The sequence below is a fragment of the Hirundo rustica genome, chromosome 8 (assembly GCF_015227805.2).
Source record: "Hirundo rustica isolate bHirRus1 chromosome 8, bHirRus1.pri.v3, whole genome shotgun sequence".
NCBI classification, from domain to species: domain Eukaryota; kingdom Metazoa; phylum Chordata; class Aves; order Passeriformes; family Hirundinidae; genus Hirundo; species Hirundo rustica.
Window position 1 is genome coordinate 10,851,920 of NC_053457.1, and position 22,440 is coordinate 10,874,359.

The 22,440-nt window shown below is 38.7% G+C and overlaps 1 protein-coding gene across 1 annotated transcript in view; it reads right to left on the reverse strand.

Annotated features, from left to right (window-relative positions):
- The window catches only part of SH2D4B (SH2 domain containing 4B), a 54,377-nt gene that overhangs the window by 20,835 nt on the left and 11,102 nt on the right, over positions 1 to 22,440 (reverse strand). The window contains exons 3-7 of the mRNA XM_040071674.1: positions 20,703 to 20,851; positions 19,511 to 19,658; positions 11,847 to 11,991; positions 3,904 to 4,105; positions 2,732 to 2,859 (exon numbers count right to left, since the gene is read on the reverse strand). Of these exons, the coding sequence (XP_039927608.1) occupies positions 2,732 to 2,859; positions 3,904 to 4,105; positions 11,847 to 11,991; positions 19,511 to 19,658; positions 20,703 to 20,851 (772 nt within the window). The remainder of the gene's footprint in view (positions 1 to 2,731; positions 2,860 to 3,903; positions 4,106 to 11,846; positions 11,992 to 19,510; positions 19,659 to 20,702; positions 20,852 to 22,440) is intronic.

Below are 22,440 nucleotides of genomic sequence, written 5' to 3' on the forward strand. Positions count from 1 at the left end.
AGAGAAAGAAATGTTCTGATTTGAAAGACTTTGTTACTACAGATTTTACTTCCCTGCTTCAAAGGAAACATTTCATTTGTGATTCTTCAAATGAAAACAAAAGGAAAACTTCAGGTACATTAAGCATGCCATATGTTACCCTGTTTCATGTACCATGAAAATGCCCCAGACAATGTGTATTTTTAAATGGAATCCAGATTGGTTTGATGACTTAAAGTGGAAAATAAGCCAAATATATGATGAGAAAGACATTTTCATTATTATTTGTTGTTTGCTACTTTAGCTACATGCATTTGTTTCAAGGCTTCACCTCTGTTTAACTAGAATTAGTTATATATCCACAGTACAATTTGAGGACAGTGAATCAGCTAATGCTTTACTTCAGTTAAAAAGCCGAACAGCCTGACAGTCAAAGCTAGCAAGCCAAGCTCAACTGACCCTGGCATAAACACATAATTCTGTAATAAACTGGTATCTACTTTTTCAGTACTGCTGCAGTGGCTCTCTTAGTGCATTGCATTCAAAAAGCCCTTGGCATGAGGCAAAATATTAAACTCCCATTTTATGGTCCGAAACTGAGATAAAAGAAAACACAGAAGTTGCTCAAGGATGTGAAGGATGTGATTATATCTTGTTGTGAGAGACGCTTGAGGAGCCCCAGTGGCTTGAGTTTTCAGCAGCAATTCTGGGCTTTGCAGAATGCACTTTCATTTTTACTTCCAATTTCTTATACAAGTCGAATACATTCTGCTGTATTTTTGTTCACAGACAAAAATCATTAAAAAGTCATACATAATATCCTGGATCCCTGAATACAATATAAAATAACAGGAGGGCCAAGAGTCAGACTCGATAATCCTTGAGAGTGCCTTCCAACTCCTCATAATCTGTGATTCTGTTTGATTTTCCTCAGAGTTTGTGTCCATCAAAAACTGTAACAGAGGCACCACATAACACTACTGAACAGTGACTACTGCAGCTATAATAACCTCTTTAGATTCCACCACTGCAGAAGAGTTACGAGGCAGTGGAGCTGTTCACAATTTACAATTGTAACAGTTAATCTGACCAGAGCTGCAGAAACCAGCACAACTCACTCAGCAAATAGGTACCAAAACAGCACTCACATGGGTCCCTGCAAAGAAAACCACTGAGCTTTAGGCTGGGAGTGTATCTTAATTATCTTTCAGACTCTTGGAGTAAGAGAAGGAAAAATTAGGTACTTGGCTCACTTTTGTAAGTCATTGCATTCAGTTTCTCAAGATATGAAGAGTGGGAGCTGAGAAATTAAAGAATTATCATGTATGTCTTTATTCTTGCTGTAAATAACAGACTAATCCAAAAGCCACCAAAATTAGTAGACAGCTTGCACAGGCATTGGCTCAAGCCCAGATACCTCCTTAACTTTAAGCGTAAATTATGTTCATAACTCCTCCCAGGAACTTACATGGATGTGACCTTCCCACATGGCAGGGAAAACACTTATCATTGGATCACACAGAAAGATCCTGTTTGGAAACACTTTTGGCAAATGTCCGCAAATGACATTTTAATCAGTTTGTCTCTCAAAAAGCAACCACAGCAAATGTCTTCTCTAAGAAAACAAACACTGTCTGCATCATTGTTCATAAGAAATTAAAGTATTTAGCATTTACATGCTATACATGACTGACTCCAGTGTCTTTGACTAATTAAGCCAATGAAAATAACAGCTTGTTGATGTCTTTTAACTCATGAGGATTTGTATATCATAAACAGAAATCTGAAATATTCAGAATCCTTGCCTGGTTCACTTCAGAACACCCACACATTCTTCATCTTAGGCTTAGAGACTCATGAATCAGAGGAGGGTCAGCTTAGTGCTTTGAACAAAGCAATAGACTCATCAAAAGCAGCAGTGGAAAAAAAATGAAATTTAACTTTAAAGTCTTCATAGTCCCTCAATTATGTAAGCTTTTAAACCAGAACTCTTTTTTTTTTTTTTTTTTTTTTTTTTTTTTTTTTTTTTAATATCTAAGAATACTGAATATAAAGGTCATTGCTAATACCTACAAAAATAAGGTGTCTTACCTGTGAATACGATATCAAAGATTCGGCTGCATTGCAAATGCTATACAAAGCAAAAGTCTCAGAGATGCTAGAAACTCCAGCAGAAAAGACAGCAAATTTTTGGATCTTCACATTTCCTGTTTCAGGAAAACTGTTTAAAATTATACCGTCTCAATTATTTTGGAGGGAAAAAAATCATTTTTATTTTAAAAAGAAATCAAGAAATAAAAAATGCTGCCCCAGTTTATAAAGTATAACAAGGATTAAAAATATCTGAGCTCAAGTCATTCTCGAAATAATGGTAAATCAAGAACTTGAACATGAGTCATCCACATACCACATCATTGTAGTATTTTCCAGTTAATTTTGGAGTACTTCTCACCCTATCTTGGTCTCAATACTCTTGCTTGGTTTGCTATCATGCAGCAAGTATATTTTGAACAAAATATTCCTGAAAAACCTTGGATTATGTGAGCCCCAAATTAGTCTACTTAATAGCTAAAAAGAATAAATAAAAATCATATATTAATAGTAGGAAAGACACAAAAGTCTGGTTTTAACAGGCACTCGGTTTTACCATGTCAGTAGGTTTTGCTTTTTTGGGACAGAAGCTGGCAAGATTCATTTCCCAAGCAGATGCTGACAGCTCTGTTACACATGAAATGAGGGGTCAGGGAATTACCATGGAACCATGGAGCAATCCTGTTGGTGTTCCTCTCAAAGCCAGCCCGCCGAGGGATCTGCTCCTCCTTGAACCAGCGAATGATCACGTCTCGGGAGAAGGGCCGAGAAGGGCGCTCCCAGATGTTGCTGCACGGAAAGACAGAGCATCAGCAGCGTATGGAAAAAAGGGACAATAGAAATATTCATCTCTTTTTGCACATTTATAAAACATACAGCTGCAAAATGGTCCGCGTAACTTCAGTACAACTCACGGAACACCTTTATCTTTTTAAAATTTGTTAAAATTACTTTGTGTTTTTATGGAAACCACAGTGGTATGGTTTTTTATATTTGCACCTTAAACATTTTCTTACAGAACTTAAATTGAAAAAAAACAATTTACCACAATGGACATTTCAGTCAGCTTTCCTTTTCCACCTCATTTTTTTTCCAATATAAATACTGACAAGCAATTCTTTCTTCTTGAGTACGTTCCTTTTTACTGGCAAAAAACTAAATCAGTATCAGCTATAACGCACTGTGTCTCCAAACAGAAACCACTAAGCACAATAGAGGGAATGTTTTGTTTAAACTTTTACGTTTCCTTTGCATTCTCTATTTGACAGCCTGCCTTACTCTTCCTACTACTTTCTATGTGTTTTAGCCAGTAGGAATCATCCTCGAGTCTGGATTCTTTTCCTCTACTGCAATTAATTTTGCTCCCTAAATAGTCAAATGAATGATTAATAAATACCAAAGACACTTGGTTTTACCTGAAAAAAGGCCACAAAAAACTAAAAGCCTCTGGAACTTAGGACTGCTCTCTGTAAACAAACAAAACCAACAAACTGCTAAGCAGCAGGAAGTTTTAGGCTTGAGGCTTAAGACTTGCCTAAGAATTTGTCCATTTGTCTTCCCTGTAGCACAGCCTCGCATACTGATCTCATACTGTCTTTTCAAGGAGTCATCTGTGTGAACTCTAAGAAATCTGCCTGAAGATAAATGGCATTTAGTTTGCCATAAATACGTTTTTCTTCTCCTTTAAACATTCTTCTTTCTGATCATCAAGAAATAGCAAGACTGAGCACTCCCAAAACCTGAAGACTATCTTGTTGAAATGGTGGGGATTGGAGAGGGAGCAATCCAAGAGAAAACTCTTTCAAAACCACTCCAGCACAAACCAACCTGGACGCTGCAGGAGACAGCAAAGGGCTCGCACTGTTGTTGTTCAGTTTGATCTCCTGATCGTTGCTGAGGTTTGTCCCCTGGAACAAATGACTCAGGCCAGCCACTCTTCCCTTCTGGATGGCACGCAGGGACTGCCGTCGGTACTCGTCCCGCGCCCTGCGCGCTTTGTGCCTCCTCTCCTCGTCCGCAGCCTTGGAGCGGCGCACTGGGCGGAATGAACGGGGGGAGAGGTTTAGAAACACAAACTGCCATCTACCCCTCTGCTTACAGGCATCTTCGTGCCCTTATTCTCGTATGAGCTGATTTTAAGAATGTACAAATTGTGACACATTACCAAAGATGGATAACTGGATGACCTCCCTGATGCATCAAACACGGGCCCACCTCTAGAAGAAGCCTCAAATTATTAATGATCTGACCACTACTGGCAACAACTGAGCCTCTACATATTGTGATTAAATCTGACACTTATTTTGGCTGTAATAAGAGAAATTCTGCTTAGGGACATCTTTTCCCCTGGAAGTGCACCAAGTTCTGTGTTTCAAGAAAAGATGTTAATTACCGCTTAAAATTAAGTCTGTGTCTAACAGTGTTCTTTGCCACTATGAACATAACTAGAATTGAAGGGTCAACTCCCAAAATTTGCCATTATAAAAACAGACATGTAGGGTGCACTTTGTCAGTGCCATTTGCTTTCTGAAAGGCATATGCTATCTTTGTCATGGTACTTATAGTCACAGACATCTCCAGCTTGAAATTCACAGCCTAAAAATGGTTTCAGTAACAAAGGATAAATTAATAGCCATTGGAAAGGCCACGTTGATGCTACGGATGGGGTTGCCTCACACTTTGGTCTCTGAAATTGTATATGGAGAATCAGAATTTGTGCTGGAAGAATTAATACACACCTAACAATGGCACTGAGCAGGGAGTTACCCATTTCTGTAGCCTGAGATGAGACTGCTGTTCTGGCCACTGCAGCTCAGGCATCTTTCACTAAAGCTTCTTCATTTTAAAATTAATGTTCCAACAATCCTGTCTTTGACATGGTATAACTCAAATGCACTGAGAATTCTACTGCAAATATTCGTCATCTATCAGCTCTTTTCTTGTGCCTCAAGCCCCATTTGGATGATGTTTTTGAGTCACAAATAACTGCAGGCAGGCAAATTATTCCAGTGCAAAACAAACCTTTAACATGCAGCGAAGCAAACATTAAAGAAGCTAGCTATGGCCTCCAGTAGCAATTATCAATCCTGCCATGACGATCCTGGCTTAGATCATACCCAGTTCATAAAGTGAACACTCCATTTCCTACTCCCCTGTGATTTTACCTGTGACTAGGAATGCATGATATAATACCAGACAGCTGCATTTCATCAGGCTGCATCCCTCTGGTTTATACTCCCCATTTAAAGCAAGCAGAACTGTAACTGGATTTAACTTCCAAATTCTAAGAAGGTTTTATGCAATCAAGAAATAAAAGCACTCAAAGCCAAATGAAATGAAATAAAACCTTGTGGGCAAATGAGGGAGAGGAAAAAACCTTTAAGCTTAGAATTATATAATATTATCATAAGCAGAAAGATATGTAGGACTAAAAGCTCATCAAGATAGCATAATAAACAATTTGTAGATGCTTCATATCTGTGCAACTGGCAGGATTTCAGTTTCGCTTAACTACATACCCTGCAGTTTTGGCTAAACACGGTAACAAAAAAATGCACAGCACAGGAAACACAAGGTAACAGACTTCACTATTTATCTTACAGATTGTTATTTTTAAGGGTAGATAATGTCATTTACATATACTGTTTCAATGGCTCCAGTATTTCTGTGTTTTATCTTTTATAAAGCCACTCAGTAATGGTCACTTTAAACATGAACTTTGTGCTGAGACAAGGAGAGACTGCAAGGAAGATGAATGCGATGCAACTTTGTAAGACATCTAGAAGCCCTCAATAGTTTGTCACCATCACAATATTCAGATTGAGGGCAGACTGCCTGGAGCTTTCTGGGACTCTTTTACTGATGTACAGGCTGTCTGGCAATGAGAAAAGCAAGGTATCTTCATGGCCCACTTTTCTCGATACTAGGCATTCTTTTCAATAGACATTCCTATTATATTTTTGCTAGCCAACAAAGCTGTATCATCAGAAATCAGTGACCCAGAATACATTGTCCCAAACTATCAAACTTTAGTACTTATCACAGAAGTATGAGGTGAGGTAGCATAGTTTGCAACTGTTAATATTCAGAAAACCTTTTGGAGGCATGACATGCAGCCCTCCCTATGCATACATATACATCTATGTATGTGTGTTTACATTTATGTACATACCCATACCTGTGCATGTGTGTCTGTGTACACATGCTGCATATAAATATTGAGATTTCAGATACAGAATCATCTCTTTCACATTATGAAGATTTTTTATTGAAATTTCCCAGTGGAGGCATCTGAATTGTATCATTGACCATAGGGATGCATAGGATCTCTTAATCCATTTTTTCTCGTTAGTGGACTCGTCAATTTTCTCCGTATCTCCATCCCTGTAGTTACTCCCAAAAACATCCTTCGCTTTTCTCTGCCTTTAGAAGTTGTCTAGTACAGCTTCAACTGTGGACCTGTGTTCCTAGGTTGTCCTAAGTTTCTTTTAATCCCTGATTGGTCAAGGGGATTTTTGAGCAAATAATCAGTCACTGGCATCAACAACCATGTTTGGTGACTGGAAATAGTATTGGGGATAAAGTCATCCCAGTCAGGAATCTACAGAAATATTTTTCACTATACCCCAGACAAAATGATATATACCACATGAACCATCCTCCCATACTGACGCTTCCCACAAATTTATCTTATCTTGAGAAAGTCACTCAGTCTGAAGGTAAATCAGGATGTATTTTTGTAGAAGGTTTTTCTTACAACAGAATTTCATGACTATTCATATTTCTCTCTATGGCTTTGAACCATCTCGCTAGGAGGAGAACTTTATGTCTGGATCAAGTCTAGCACAAATATTTTAAGATAGAAGAAGCCAAAATTCTACATTACTTGTATTTCAAGACACTTCGTAACCTTTCCAGTAACAAGAAAGCAAAAGTAGTCAGGACTTCTAGTATTGACTTAAGTAGAAACAGATTACTTTTCTTAGCTGGCTGTCCTTTTACAGTAAATTTACTTCTGGCATGACCCCTGTGAAAAACACGAGTAGTGTAGTCAGTCAATATTTTCAGTGGGGAGATTAGATATCTAGGAAAAAAAACCTAAAAGCTCTGAATCACCATAACAGATCCATATGTCCAGCATAAAGAATTACTACAATTAATCATTTATATAGTCTTACATCTTTCTTTTATTTCATGGAATAATGTAAGGACTGACAAGATGGGGAAATAAGGGATTTGTCAAGCCCGTGGGAGATCTATAGTTCAGCCAGGTCCCGTAAGACCAGCTCCAAGACAGGTTTTCTCTTCTGGTGTTGGTGATACCAACAACAGGTACATGCTCCAGTGCTCATGAAATGAAGACGTTTCTGCCCTCATGGAACTGGAGCTTGTGTAGAAATGCCTGAGCTGCTCAGAGGGGTGTGTACCACTGTAATTGCAGCCTCAGCACAGCAGGCCAAAAATGGGTGACCAAGCCCTCCTGGAAAGCTGGTAAATACATCCAAGACAGGTCTCTGCTGCCATCATTATCCAGTTGTCAATGAACAGTTTAAAGCCTGCTCAGACACATCTCTGTGACATGCAATGTGAACATCCTCTAACTACAAGGAGCAAACCCCAAATCTGGGTATGCAGGGGCTCCTTGGCTCCTAGAGGGGTTGGCTTGGGTTCACCTTGTTTTCCATGAACAGTTTATGAGAATCTATCCTTTCTCTATGCTAACCTAAGGTGCCTTTTGTCTTCTATATTTTCTTAGGATTGGGAAATCCCTATTAGCAGTCCTGGCAAAGTTCTAACACCAAATCTTTTGATATAGATGAAGATTACTTCATACTGCACTGCAGCTGAACTTGATCAAATAATTTGTGAAAGACTAAGACCTCTCCATTTTCTATCATCTATTTTGTGCTTTTGAAGAGCTTTGATTTACAGTCAGATATGTGAAAGCTGAAAGAAACACCAAATACAAGCTTTGAATATGCATCAGAATTTTTAAATTATTTTGTTTACACTTTCCCCTCGTTAAAAATTCTTGGAAGCTTGTTAATGAGCTATTCAAAATGACTAACTAATAGATAAAATTCAATCTTCAGATTTTCTGAGTGCACATACAAATCACACAGAGTTTTTTCCCTTTCCTAATAGGAAAATATAACTTCCCACAAATACGCTGCAATATGTCTTCAGTTCAGCAGTCTTATCTGAACGCATGCAAATAATCTCATTCCTATTCAACAGTGCACTGTGAGACCTCTTGGAGTTCAGAGGGCTCATATATGTAAGGCTGAGCACTTTCTTAGTTAATGCACAGCTAAACTGGGGGCCACTCACTCTAAAATTCTGTATTTTATCAATGCTCCTGCCAGTAAACTCACTTGAATTTTTGAGGAACATAAATACCCAATGAATTCCTTTAAAAGCCAGGCAAAAATAAATTCATAGACATTCATAGAAGAACATAAAAATATAACGTTATAAAAGAAGCTATAATGAGACAGCCTGGTATCCTTCTTCCAAGAGAGACCAAAAGTAGGTGCTTGGGGAAAGGCAAAAGAATAGTTCAACTCACTCATCTCAGTCTACATTTTTACTGGAATAATTTTTTTTCTGGAAATGAATAAAGTTGGTCAGATGGCATCTGAGCACTTCCCTGCCTGATGCAGTTTGCAGGGCTTTGTAAGTATATTAACAGAATGCCTTTTGCAATATTCAGTCAAATGAATATTCATGCTACAGCTTTCTTATTATGTTTCACAGATTCTTTTTTTGCCTTCACAAAGAGAGGTCACACTTAAATAAACTAAAAACCTAAAAATGGAACAGCACGCAGAAATGTTCAAAACTAATGAGAATGCGTACCGTCCCAAGTTTAGTTTCTCTTCTCAGCTTCAAAAATAAGAATTTTGAACAGTAGACTCTCTGAATAAGTCTTCCACCGTTTATGTTTTCACTTGCCAACCAATATCACTCCTCAACTTATTAACTTACAGCTGCCCTCTAAACTACCCCAATATATATCTTTTATATGAAATCAAAGTGTGTAATTGCTCTTACAACATAATTTTTCTCTTTTGGCACCAATTTCCAAAGTTATTCTACATTTGTTATTTAGTATAATAAAAAGCCCTAAAATCATGTATTTCAATTAACACAGTAGTTCTGTGGGCCATTATTGTTCTTTGGCAAACAGCAGAAGCAAACTGAACCGAACAACAAAAATTAATATTAGCACCATTTTGCTTATTGCCTTGGCAATAAACAGCTGAGGGATAATGTGATGAGGAGAGATGAATCCCCATCACATTCTGAATGCCATCTACTAAACAAGTTAGTAGAGTCATCAATATCATGGGTGCATTTCTGTCCCCGGTTCCTGCTCTAGCACTGCTGTCCCCCTGCAGCGCTAAGCCCCAGCTCTGTGGAACAGGGCAGGGCTCACTTCAAGGAGGTAAGACCCAAAGGAACCTGCTTCTTCCTAATAGGCACTCCACTGCAGGATTGTAGTGGCAAAAAATGTAAATATTACATCTGCTTGTAATTCTCTTATGCATTCATGCATTTATTTATTACTTAGAAAAGCTGACTTGTGGACATCTTTGCCTAACTTCACTAAATTTCCTCTCAGTGCCCCACAGGAATACTTGCAGACAAAATGTAAGGATTACCATAAAAAGAAAAAAATATCTGGAACCGAAATAAAAAATAAAAGATCTGGTGAACCTGAGGTACTAATTAATTTCAAAGCAATTTCAGATGTTCCCACTTCCAAATATTTGTTACTGACTATCTGCTGCACATTTTGCCTCTTGCGGTAAAGTTGAGGAAATGGAAAACATTAATACGCCTAAGGAAACTCAGTGCAAAGTTTGATAGCGTAGTCTAAACCAGCCAGCAACTGGTCTCAGATAAGGCACTAAACACTGCATCTTCCTATCTTCAGTTGTCACACCCATTTGCTAATGGAGCACGGTTCTGAGCCCTCAAACCAACGGGGATAAATTGACACACCGAGATAAGCGTAGGAGGATAAACAAGGATATGGTACATTCTAGTCATTAGTCTGCAGTTAGCTTAATGCTAAATCAATTACTGCTAACAGCATAACTCTGGCAGCACAGAATTTACAGCAGGCTGCGAAGCCAGCAGCCAGAGAGAAGGTGCTGAGCTTTTGCTCTGCCCTGGCAGTGCTGCTGCTGGGGACCAGGCTCCGCAGCTCCGGGTCACCTTTGGGTGAGGGGATACACCTGCAGGTACTGAGGCACAGAGACTGGAGGTGATAGAATTCCTCCAGAGCATACACAATACCCCAAAGCTTTCCCAAGAAAAAGTACTGGTGGCAGACTGTCCCCACCAGCGTGTGATGCAGTCACAAGTGTTTCAACAGACCAAAAATGCCATTACAGAACTCGTGGTCAAAACCTTTCATAGCTTATTCCTTTTTCTCCCTCCCTTCTCAATAATCACTCTATTGCATTTTTGATGTCTATCCCTGCACTGACAGCATTACTCAAGAAAACAGAGGCAACAATTTAAAACCTCAGTTACCTCATTAATGCAGCAGTAAGAAAATGATACCTGGTTTTAGTAGTGTTTCTAGTATTTTGTTTTATTTCAGTGTAAAGTTAACACGGATTCATTTTTTTCTTTTAACAACATGGTTGAAATGTATTTTCTTTCCTTATGTAGCATCAAAGAAATCCTAAAGTACATAATACTATGCTCTATGCTGGGTTGCCAGCTGATGCTGATTTTCTATAGAACTAAAAGGCTACTTTTCCCCAAATCACATTGCTCTCACATACCCAAAATATAGAAAATTAGTTTTTCTTTCCATATAAGCATTTACACCTGGACTTAGATAATTCTCCAGAAAATAATTACTTTATCTTTACTGACAATGTAATATACAGAGGTTTTATTGATCAAAATTAACATACCCTGTTATGAGCTTGGGAAATGGCACCAGTGTATCTTATAGATTTAATTCATCTTGCACAGAATCATTCATTATCAGATCAATTTCAGGTAACAGCACTTCAGTAATTAGTCCTCAGGAATTAATGAAGTGATGACTAAAGCCATAAAATAAACTTATTGTATATTTTGAAATGTATCCATAATGTGGACCTTGATTTATCTACGGTATTAATGTATACATCTATACAATAATATAGTTGTCTTGTTCTTTATAGGCTTTTAAAAATAACAAAAAATTGAAATTAATCACAATTATGATAGTCATAAAGAATTTCAGGCTATCTAAAAAGGAACAATATTTCCATAGAGTGAGATCATCATCATCATCATCAGGTGGTTTTTATAGAGCAACAATCTAAGTATGATTTACTGTAATATTTTGGAATGAAGTGAGTTTCAGCATTGATATCGTAGCTTCACCCCACTACCAGATGGAAGCAATTAAAATACTGATGAAGACAGATTTTCTCTCTTCAGAGATAGCTGAGGACAAGCTGTCAAAATAACTGTGCCCTGAGTTACTGTTACTAAGCCGAAACTGTTAATTAAGTACATTAGACAGAATTTAATGATCTCAGTCATTGTACACAAAATATTTTCTATAAGGCATTGTCACAGGTCAGAAAGAAATCCGAAACTTCTGTTTGTAATTTTAAGCTGGCAATTTCCACCAAAATAATACGGCACTTTGTATTGCTCTTGGTAGAAGAGATTTTTTTGGCCACTCCTTCTCCATTCTGCATGTGTCCTTTTGTCTGCCTTCAGAAATAGAGTAATGCTGTGAAGGTAGCTTTACTCACACTGCTCTTCCCACTCCTGGTCGTCATCGCTGTGCTGACTGTGCTGCTGAGCTTGCTTGAGGCTCAGGTACAACTCCTTTGCCCGGATTTCTTCCTGCTGCCTGATTAGCTCCTCACCTTTCTGTCTTTCCTCTTCTTCTCTTTTCTAGAGAAAATGAAGTAAGCCAGAAGTGACTAAAGACAAAGAATGTGCCAAAAGTTGAGACACTGCTTCAGTTGCCTCCTATCACAGAGAAGCTGCATTACCTTGGACAAATCACTGTCTCTTCTAACTCTGGGCCTCCCACCTCTCACAACAGGCATCACTGAATTTTCCCACCTCTTAGGAATTCCTGAGGAGGGAACATTTTGAGACCACCGGTATCACAGGAATGAGGAACATGTAAGGATCTAAGATCTGAGAACTATACAGAAAACATTGCATCACATGGCACCAAAGCCTGTGCTCTCCTATAAAAGCACAGGCAAAGCTTGGTTTAAATCCACGTGTACCCCACTGAAGATACTGCTGCCTTCGAGCCCAACACACATCATCCACTGAACCTTAGAACTCAGGAACTGATTTATTGCTGTTCTTGCTTTAGTAACTGTCCCAATGTGTTATTATAGCCAACACAGGGAATAATATTTTCCAAAAACTGAGATCACGGCATTCTGGAGGAAAAGGCAGATCCTTCAGCAATATAACAGTCACTTTGCAAAATGCAGCTAAGAATAAAGTGCCAAAAAAGTTCCCTTCCAAGAAAGCCTTAAAAGAGATGGAAATCTGGGAAAGATTGCTTCTGCAGTTGGCCTTCCCTCATATTATCAATAACATAGGAGCTCAATTAATGCAGAACTAGGAATCAGTATCTGCTTTCCTATGAATTTTCCCAAATCCTTTAGGTAGTGAAGAAGCAGATTTAATCATATACTTTAATTGAAGCCCACAAAAAACTTAAAACTGAACTTCATTAAGCATTATTCATATTATTGAAATAACTTGAATCACAAATAAAATCAGTTTTTATTTAATTTTATAATGGAAACCAAACACTATATATACCCTTATGGGTAACAAACTTACAGGTAAGATTTTTTTTAATAAGTCCCTGAGTAAAATCGCCCTGAATTACTATCCTAGTTACCTAACCTAAACTATAAGGGAAACCCAAAGTAGATTGTTGCAAAATGTTAGTCCTATGAATTATCTAGGGTGAAGATTAAGGGTCCAACCCTTAATGCTATATGATTCTATGAACAATACATTAGGCTGCTCTTACTATTTCTGAGAGAGAAAAGCCTAGTATTGTTCATCAGTCAATTATAATGCTACTGCCTTGGATTATTTCTTTGGTTTTTTTTAACATCTTCTTCCATTGTTATTTCCTGGCTCCTAAAGATATGAGCAGGGTGGACAGTTCATTATTTTTGAAAAGTCAATGCTTTTAGACAATGCTAATTTAAAAGCCAAGCAGTTTCCTCAGAAAAAGTATTATCTTTTTAAATATCTCTGTAGGATTAGGGATTGCACATTTTAGCTGTGTGGAAATGACTCTTTTCTCTTCTGGAAAAAATATGAGATCAACTGTTCTTTCTTCTTATGAGGAGACTATTTATTCACTTAGCTTCACTACCTAAAAAAATCCAATACATCCAGTCTATCCTTCAGGAAGATGGACAGACACAAAAGCAAGCCTGGGTTATCAGAATATTTCCTACTCAACATCTTAAACCACAAGGTAAACTTAGAATAGAGGAGGGGAAAAAAAAAAAAAAAAAATCAATCTCACTGCAGTTTCCTTGAATCACACAAGAGTTCTGTTGTAAGTTTGGGCTTGTTTTTTAATGTAGCTGTTGTTGAAACATTTCTAATAAAAAGATGAAAGGGTCTAAGAAGAACAAACAAAAAGCTCACACACACCCCCTTCAAAAACCAGAATTCAGGTAGAATTTGAGTTCTTAATGGAAGGCAGCAATGCCAACTAAGAAAATCCCACATTTTTAACTGAGGCGTTTTAAGTTAAGGAAGAGACAACAAAAACTTAACACGGGCACTTGATTCTGAACTCACCAAAACTTTTTCACATAATTTTCCTTTTCACAGAAAGAGGAGATTTAACTTCTATATATTAAATTAGTGCATAAATGTGCAGGTATATTGCCCAACTCTTCCTAGTTGTGTGTGAGAAGAAACAATCCTTGCTGGTATGACACAGGAAAGAACAGTCATCCTTTTGTCAAGTACGACCAAACAGTGCGTCTTTGTATTTTAAATGAACAATTGAATTTTCACATTTACTGCACTGAAAAAATACAGGGAGTAGTTTGTCTGCTTCTCCCCTGGAATCCAATCCTGCACATCAGAGCTGGGAGTGAAGAGGTGTAATACCTACAAACACCATCTTCTGTTTGACAGTTGAGAGAGATTGCACTCTGTGCCTGACCCTTTCAGCTCTGCCAAAATAATTAGGAAGGTGACAATTCAGTGGAGTTGCAAATTTTTGAGAAATACCAAGCTGCTGTAACAAATTACACTGTCAATTCAACTGGCAGCAGTAATCCTCCCCAGCCTTTACTCCAGTGGAGAATTTGAACATGCTAAATGATCTTATCTATCCTCTGGCAGTTGAGAATTTACCACAAACTTGTTTCTGTATATGTGTGTCTCACCATGTTTAGTATTAGCCATGGTTAAGTTCTAACGTTTCAGTCCAAGCCAGATGAAAGAAGATTAGGTCATCATTTAGGTTTTGCTGCAGAAAGAGTTAAAAAATATACGGAGGAAAAGGCAAAATAGAGCAGTGGGGTTTTTTACAGAGGAAAACTGGGCTTCTGACTGACACAGCTCTTGGGGTCTTTCTGGGGAGCCTTACAGGATGCAGGGCAGCTGAATGACCACCACCCACTCAGGGCAAAACCCACAAGGTGTACTTGTCACAGCAGCCCTCTCTGAAGCAAATACTGCCTGGGGTTCTCTCAGTGCTTCAGGCTGGCAGGAGGTGCCCTTGGCGGCCCTGAAAGCTGCAGCCAGCCAGCTGCACTACAGCTGCAGCGAACCTCCTCAGCCCACTCAGCAACCACCTGGGCCAGGGAAGACACTCAGGCCACCTAAAACACAGCTGAGAGCCCTTAGGGACTCCCTGCTCTGAGGAAGGAAATCTGGAAACCCCAGGGACCCCAGCTGCAGGAGAGGCTGCTCTCAGCAAGGCTGACACAGCCAGCCGAGTTCAGAGATCAGGATTCTCTCCAGACCCACCTGACAGGTGCCAACAGAGCACTGAGTAACAGCAGAAATATGTCCATCTCTTCCCCAGCTTTTTTTCCTGAGAAAATTCTCTCACTTGCATCAGAAAAGCAAGAGTTTGCAGAAGCATTATTTTATTCTCTACTTCCAGTGTCTCAAAAGGAACACACAGGCTTTGCATCGCTTCACTGTGCATGCATTTGCACAAAGACAAATGTACGAAATGCACTCATGCTTTATGCAGAAGCTGTGAGATTTCTGCCATGGATTTGTCCCAGAACATGCTATTCACATTTCTCATACACATACGTACCAACTTCAATCCCTGTTTTCCATGAGCTGGAAAACAAAGCTAAGGGCTGTTCCTGGTTGGGAGAGAGCTAGCATTCACTGCACGTGCTGGAACAGGCTCTGCTCAAGTAACTTGCCATAGATCCAGTGACCATCTAGAGACTTAGAGACTCTTCATATCTTGAATTCCTAACGTAAACTACTCTCATTAGTGGCTCAGGTAATCCCATTTAGCCATGGAAAACATCTGAGATTTGCTAGTTTTTGCCAGCAATCCAGACTGAAGACAGTGGCTTTAGAAGTGCAATCATTACTGATGTCACTGAGGAAGAGATTTTTCTTTCAAATTAGTATCAATTACAAGTAGGATAGAGAAAACCTGAAGACCCAGGTCCCAACAAAAACTAACAGCTGCCTCGTTTCCAGCATTGCTCAAGAGACAATGGCATGGGAAAAAAAAAGAATTACTGAACTGTGGTCACCCAAAAGGAAACAAAATGAAATATTACTGAATTATTGTAATTGCCATAACCCAACTAAGGCACTTTCAGAATGAATTGGGTGCCAAACCCAGCAAGAAGCTGTTGTCATATTCCTAGATTCTAAATATGCTCTCTTTGGGAAAGGGTTCAATGTTTTTTTGGCACATCAAAGCACAGAGCTGAACTTACAGCTTATTTGCACTTGGAGATAACAGTCCCACTCTAGTGCTTGACGTTTACTTGGATACAAGAGTTTTTTTCAGATCTAGACAGAATGCTCATTGCTGTATCTTAAGAAGCCCACAGTACGCCAAATGGCAATGGTGACAGTTCACTGTATTCCTAAACTCTACATCTGGCAGCAATTTTCTGAAGAATCAGGTCCACAGCACTTGGGGGCACAGTAAAGCATTCAGGCATGTGTTGAAAGCTCATCCAAGCTCAATAGAAAGTGTATTCTTTCTATTGAGCATAAGGTTAATTAGATATTTCCTGAACAGAAGCACTAATTGTTCTGTTCTCTGAAGGTTGATTCTCAACCCGTCTTCTTTGATGAGACATTTCATCTCCCAGGGAATTTTTAAGAAGCAATTTAGCTCTGCTGTCAACTGTGCTTATATTATTAAATTTGGCAGGTATCTGATTGTTGTCATAAGGACAGTACTTTACTATTAATATTCTCTTGCATTATGTAGACCACATGAAGACTGAACTGAGAGAAGATATCTTTTACTTCTAAATGCAGCTGAAGGATACCCACCCCTGGCTGGATGACACTCACATCTTCAATTTGCCTTAGCTCTGCTCATTGTTCAGAAAGCTTAATGACGCCTACTGATAACCGTAGAAAATTATGCCTATGATCTCATAACCTTTGTGAATTAGCAAGAAAATTAATGATAGTAATTAGCTTTCTTATTTGTCCTTTGCAATAGGTGCATAAAAGAATAGCTGTCCTTAAACTGCAAAAAAAGAGTAGTCAACATTTATATTCCAGCATCATAAATTAAAGACAATTCTGCTTAAGAAACACCAAGGAAGGAAGTACTTTGTGCAGTGTTGGAAGAGAAAATAGGGATCATCATTCAATTTGATATGTAAGACATCATCTATCTAGTGCAGGCAGCCCTAACATCCCATGATGGGTCAAGAGGAATAAAATCATCTTAAGGAGTGTTTGTGACACATATGGTTAGAAATTAAACATGCCAGCAGAAAGGAAACAGTTTCAATTTCCCAAGACAAACTGCTTCAAGAGGGTGAAGCATTAGCAGAGACTGAACTTCCCATATTTCAGTCTGGAGACCTCTTTAAACATGGTCTGGACATCATCACAGAAGGATGATTACCAGTGCACTAAATATTTTAAAGCTGTTGAAGTGAGCTTGCCTATGGATCTGCACCAAATTCCACACCCTTTTCTTAATTCTATCAATTACTTTTGTGATACATCAGTAGATTCATTAATTCATCTTTTTCCCTGTACCTTAGTTGCATTCCCTTCTTGTAGTTGATGCTGATGCCAGAAACATAATTTTCTTTTCCTGTCTCGATACCATGCACAATGTACAAGATCTGATCTATCAAGAGCGTGTAACAGACAAGCTGCATTTCTGAGTAGCAAAGGAGAAGTGTCAAAGTACCAGGAATCAATCCTGCATTTGGATCTCCGCTGCTGGAACCCTGTCAGTCCAAGTCTTTCCTGACAGATCTCAAATTATAGACCTAACTGAAAAGCCAATGCTGAAAGTGGAATTAGACTCTGTTGTTGGATTAATACAGGAAATTCTCGGGGAACACTTGATAAAGGGCATTTTAAAAAACAATCACTGTACCATATCATGTTTCCATGTTTACAAACTAATTCTTTAAGCCAAAGAGCTCCTTTCTGCTGGGCCTTGTTTTTAAAACTCTGGTCCATTTATTTAAATTTTTGAGAATTCTCTCTTCAAATGCTTAATTTAAGAGAAACCATTGGGAAAGAAAGGGTTTCCACCTCCTTAATAGACTAACTATGTTGGCAACTTTAGGAAGAGAGATAAAGGAATCCTGGCTGAAGTTAAGTATCTTAAATTCAAAGTAGAAACTGAACGACAATCTCATCCCACTTCCAGCAGTGTTCCTTGCTCCTACCAGGCACACAGTTGGATGGAGGACACCTGCTCATGTCCTGGGAAATAGTGGAAACACAGATCACCATGACATTACCTTTTCATCAATTTGGAAATGAGCAGAATTTGGTGTCATTCCTTTTAAGTGTATCAACAACTGAACAACTAGTTTTCCCTAATAGATAGCTATGAATACTGGTCACTGAAAGTCTCAGAATTTGCTCACTCTACTCTTTGAAAAGTCTCTTTGAAACAGAACAGTAACAGTGAGCTTGTGGATATTTTCCCATCAAGTGTCCTGTAAATCAGCCACAGAGATATAAGTGAACACCGTCAGCCTTTGTTCAAGTGGGCTTTAGTTTCCAGAGAGCAGAGGAAAGAGTATTAATTAGTTGCTCTGCGCATTATTCATACATTAATAAAGCACTTGAAGGGTATACTTTCATTACTCATTGACATCAAATTTCAAAGGCCCCATTCTCTCCTGTGAATTCAAATTAATTGTGCAAAGGTAAATCAGCAACTCTGTGCAGCCTCCTCTTCAGGAACTGCCCTGGCTTTGTGCTCCCCAACCACCTCAAATCCCAGGCCCGCACTCCGCAGAGGGACAAGAAATGTTCTCTTGGCATTCAACTCGCAGAAACTTAACACCGAGTTTTCAGCATTCCTCCTGTCACAAAGGGACAATGAGAAAAGTCTATCCCTGCTTTCCACACCCTAAATCTCTGTGCCAGGAAAGGAAGAAGAGACAGAGCGAGCTGTCAGCAGGGGAGAGGAGTGTGGATGGAAGTTTCTGGATCCTGAGTCAGATTTTCTACAGGCTTTCTACTCAGCCTCACAAATCGTGTGCACTCCCAGCCTCAGAGGACTGTCATGACTTCTCTACATGCTGAACCCATTGTATTTTACTTTCTCATTTTTAATCAAGTTTTTTATCTTTATCAAGTAATATGAAAGGGGTGAACAGGAGCATTTCTTACTTAGTTTTGAAATTGCTATTTTCAACAAGAAAATACGAGAAAATATATTATTTCCAACAAATATAATAACTTGTAACTGAGCTCATAGGAAGTTCATTATGAAGTCAATAAAAATCAGGCACATGAACTTCTCCCAGCAAAGCCAACTGGACTTTTCCCATATGTTGAGTAGGGGAAGGATCCACCCCTCATTATTTTGAAGGAAGTAGTGACTCAGTTTTGAAGTTCATTATGTGAACAAACTCATCCAAAATACATTCAAGCAAACTAACTTAAAATGAGATCTTTCCCAATTGTACATTATTTTCCCCAGGATGATTCACCCAGCACAGCTGACTGAACAATTCTCTTAATGTGTGAGCTGAATAACTGGTTTGATTGTTCTGGCACTTCTGAATGAGACCTGTAATTTTTTCTCATCGCTCACCCAGCTGTTCTGCTGAACACCATGTAATGAATGAAAAATTACAACTCTGGATTTTAAAGCTTATTAATAAGCATGCAGTGAAGGTGACAAGAATTGTGAATCCATATGAAAACACTATTAAAAAAACCTAAATTGCTCTATGCAAACCTTCAGTTCCTCCTGAATTTTTTCTTCCTCCAGTTTGGCTGCTTTCCGATCCTCCATTTCTATTTTCCATTTTTCTGCCACTATTCTGGCTTTTTCTTGAGCCATAGCATCACGGAATTTCTTTGTTATTTCAGCTTCTTTTTGTCTCCTTTAGAAAAGGATGTGAAAATAAAAATTTAATGCACTAATTTTCTTAAATTGAGTATCAATATTTACTCACTGGTTGCAGTAAATAATTAGCATAAGACTTCATGGAAAGATGCAAGCAAAGAATTAAAACGTATTTAACAAGAGACCTACCACAATTCATATTTGAAGAAATCATCCAGAAAGCAGAAAATTTACAATTTTTTATAAATTACTAATTAAAATAGCACTTCTTAGATGCCTAAATCATATCTTATGTTTTTCTATTAGTCTAGCAAAGCATGGTTGGGAATTAATTCAAATACCAGTACAAATGTCTCCCAAATTCTTATGCTAGATTGTTTATTAGTACTGACAATGTAAAAAGAATTCAGAGCACAGGTTGAAGGTTTCAATCCCTGCTTAAATATGCAAACACTCGAAGCAAGAATAATCTCATATGAAAAACAATAATATAGAATAACCTGATATTTAAACAGTCACTTTTCAGTGCTGTACTACAGAGGGAAGTGTGTGAGGCTGGTGACCTAATTCCTGACAGTATCAAGCATGAAAACACTTTTGAATCTCCCCCAAACCTGGACAGGCCCTGCTAGAATCCACATGGCACTTTGTACAATGAGTTTTTGAACTGCTGGTTATAAGAATTAATACAAGCAAAATGCAAATAAAACCAATTTCAAAAAGGATTTTATGTACCATTGTGGGCTCAGAGCTGGATATAAAAAAATATATCTAATTTAATCATCTCAAAACCAGACTGCTTCATTTTTCTTTATTTACAGGCTAGTCAATGGTTTAGCTAAATTCCCAAGGCAGAAAAGAGGCTAGCAATGCTTTTTTTGCGAACGAGGGGTTTTGGCTTTCAATAGCCAATAAAAAGAAAACAATATTTTTAACACACTGAGAACCTCATGAAACAAGTGAAAGCAAACGTCCACAAAACATACTCACCAGTTTTACCCACCATTACCTGCCACCCTTCTACAAGGTCATGTCTCCCATTACGCCAAGCGGACCCGAACTCAGACTCTTAAATCCTCACCATAGTTCTTCTGCCTCCTTCTGTGCCTGCTGCCTGGCCCGCTCTGCTATGAGCTCCTCCGAGATCTGCTCGTAGGGTTTGTCCCCCGGGGCTTCTCCCATCACCCAGACCCAGACCTCACCGTCCTTGCCCCGCAGCCACTGCACGTGCTTGACGTTACCTGCAACAGCCAAGAGCAAACCAAAACCTGAACACTGCCTCCCAGCAGACTAAAGCAGACATGAAATAATCTGCAATTTAGAAAACGTTAAGCTTGCCATTTACAATTTGGAAGAAAACGCTGCTCAGAGGTCCAATGAAATCTTCAGATTTGACCAAATCTGGTCAAACGCTGAGGTAAAAAAAATAAAAAGGTTTTTATGCTGTGGATTACCCAATCTTTAAAGACTCACTGTCCCACAAAAATTAAGCTTATTAATTCAGGCATGCATTTCCAGTATTATGATCCCTTTTTAATTATTGTATTTTCTTGCTTCATTCAGCAAGGGATGAATGAAGAGTGTGGGAAAAGAGATGGGGCAAAACCAATAACCAGTGACATTACGTGACTAAAACGTTTTGTGCACAGAGAATGTTGAGTGTTGAACAGGTAGAGAGAATTCATGAGAACACCTTCAAGGAATCCAGGAATTTCCTGCTCCCACTGTGTGAAGCAGGAGTTTCAGGGAGTCTGCATACTCAGGGCACACCACTCATTGCTGCAGAGCCTGTTCTGCTCACACAGCCAATTGAAAGGGATTAAATTTCTGGTTCAGTTTTCATGACACAAACTACACAAAAATCTGGGTGTTGACAGAGTGATTTTAAGAACACCAAAAAAGGCCTGAGAGCTCTTTACAAAACAGACTGTATTTGGTGAACCATCAAGTACAAGAACCAAATATAGGAATACAAAGGGCATTAGATTAGATCTTACCTGAATACATTTTAATAGTTATTTACACTACCTGACTTAATGTAGTTTGGTCTTTTCCTTCTGCTGTTCTACATACAACTGTCAAATATTACAAGCATTTTAGAGGCTCATAAGAAGGAATTTGTAGAAACACCTCTTATGAAACAATTTTTACACTTTATTTCCTTCAAATTTGTTGAAACTGTCCTCCACAAAAGAAGATTCTGCCACAAAGACCATTGTCAAGATGAACAGTGGATTTATTTTAAAGAGTTTGGACTACAAGGCCAGAAAGGGTCAGCAGTTTGCATCATTCCCTGTACATTACAGTCCCCTAGATTTCATCCTCTCACCCAAACATTGGCATGAGAAAATTCTGCATCACAACATATCTTCTAAAAGGAATCTTGTCTCATTTGAAAACACAAAGAAATTAACAGGGCACCATTTTCCTAAGTAGTTTTTCTCCAGTGTTCCCATGGGAGTTAAAGGAAACCTGTCCTGTTTGAACAGGCTGGCTTTGCTTCCACTTTTCCTCCATCTCTCTCTACCAGCATCAGCTTAGCTACTCTCACCTTCCGCTACCACTTGTTCTGTGTGAGGACGTATCCATTTAACCGGATTAAGTTTCCCAATGCACAATCAATGAAGTGTTTCTGACATCCCAGGCTGAAGGCAGAGAGCTGCAGGAGGCAGTGGAGTGGGGCTGTTGACAGCAGCAGTGTCAGCGCCAGCCCACACTCACAAGTGTTGACAACCCAGACTGAAGGCAATGAAGGGATCGGATCTCGCCATGAAAGCTAATATTCTATGTCAAATTGGAAAATGTAATTTATACGAATC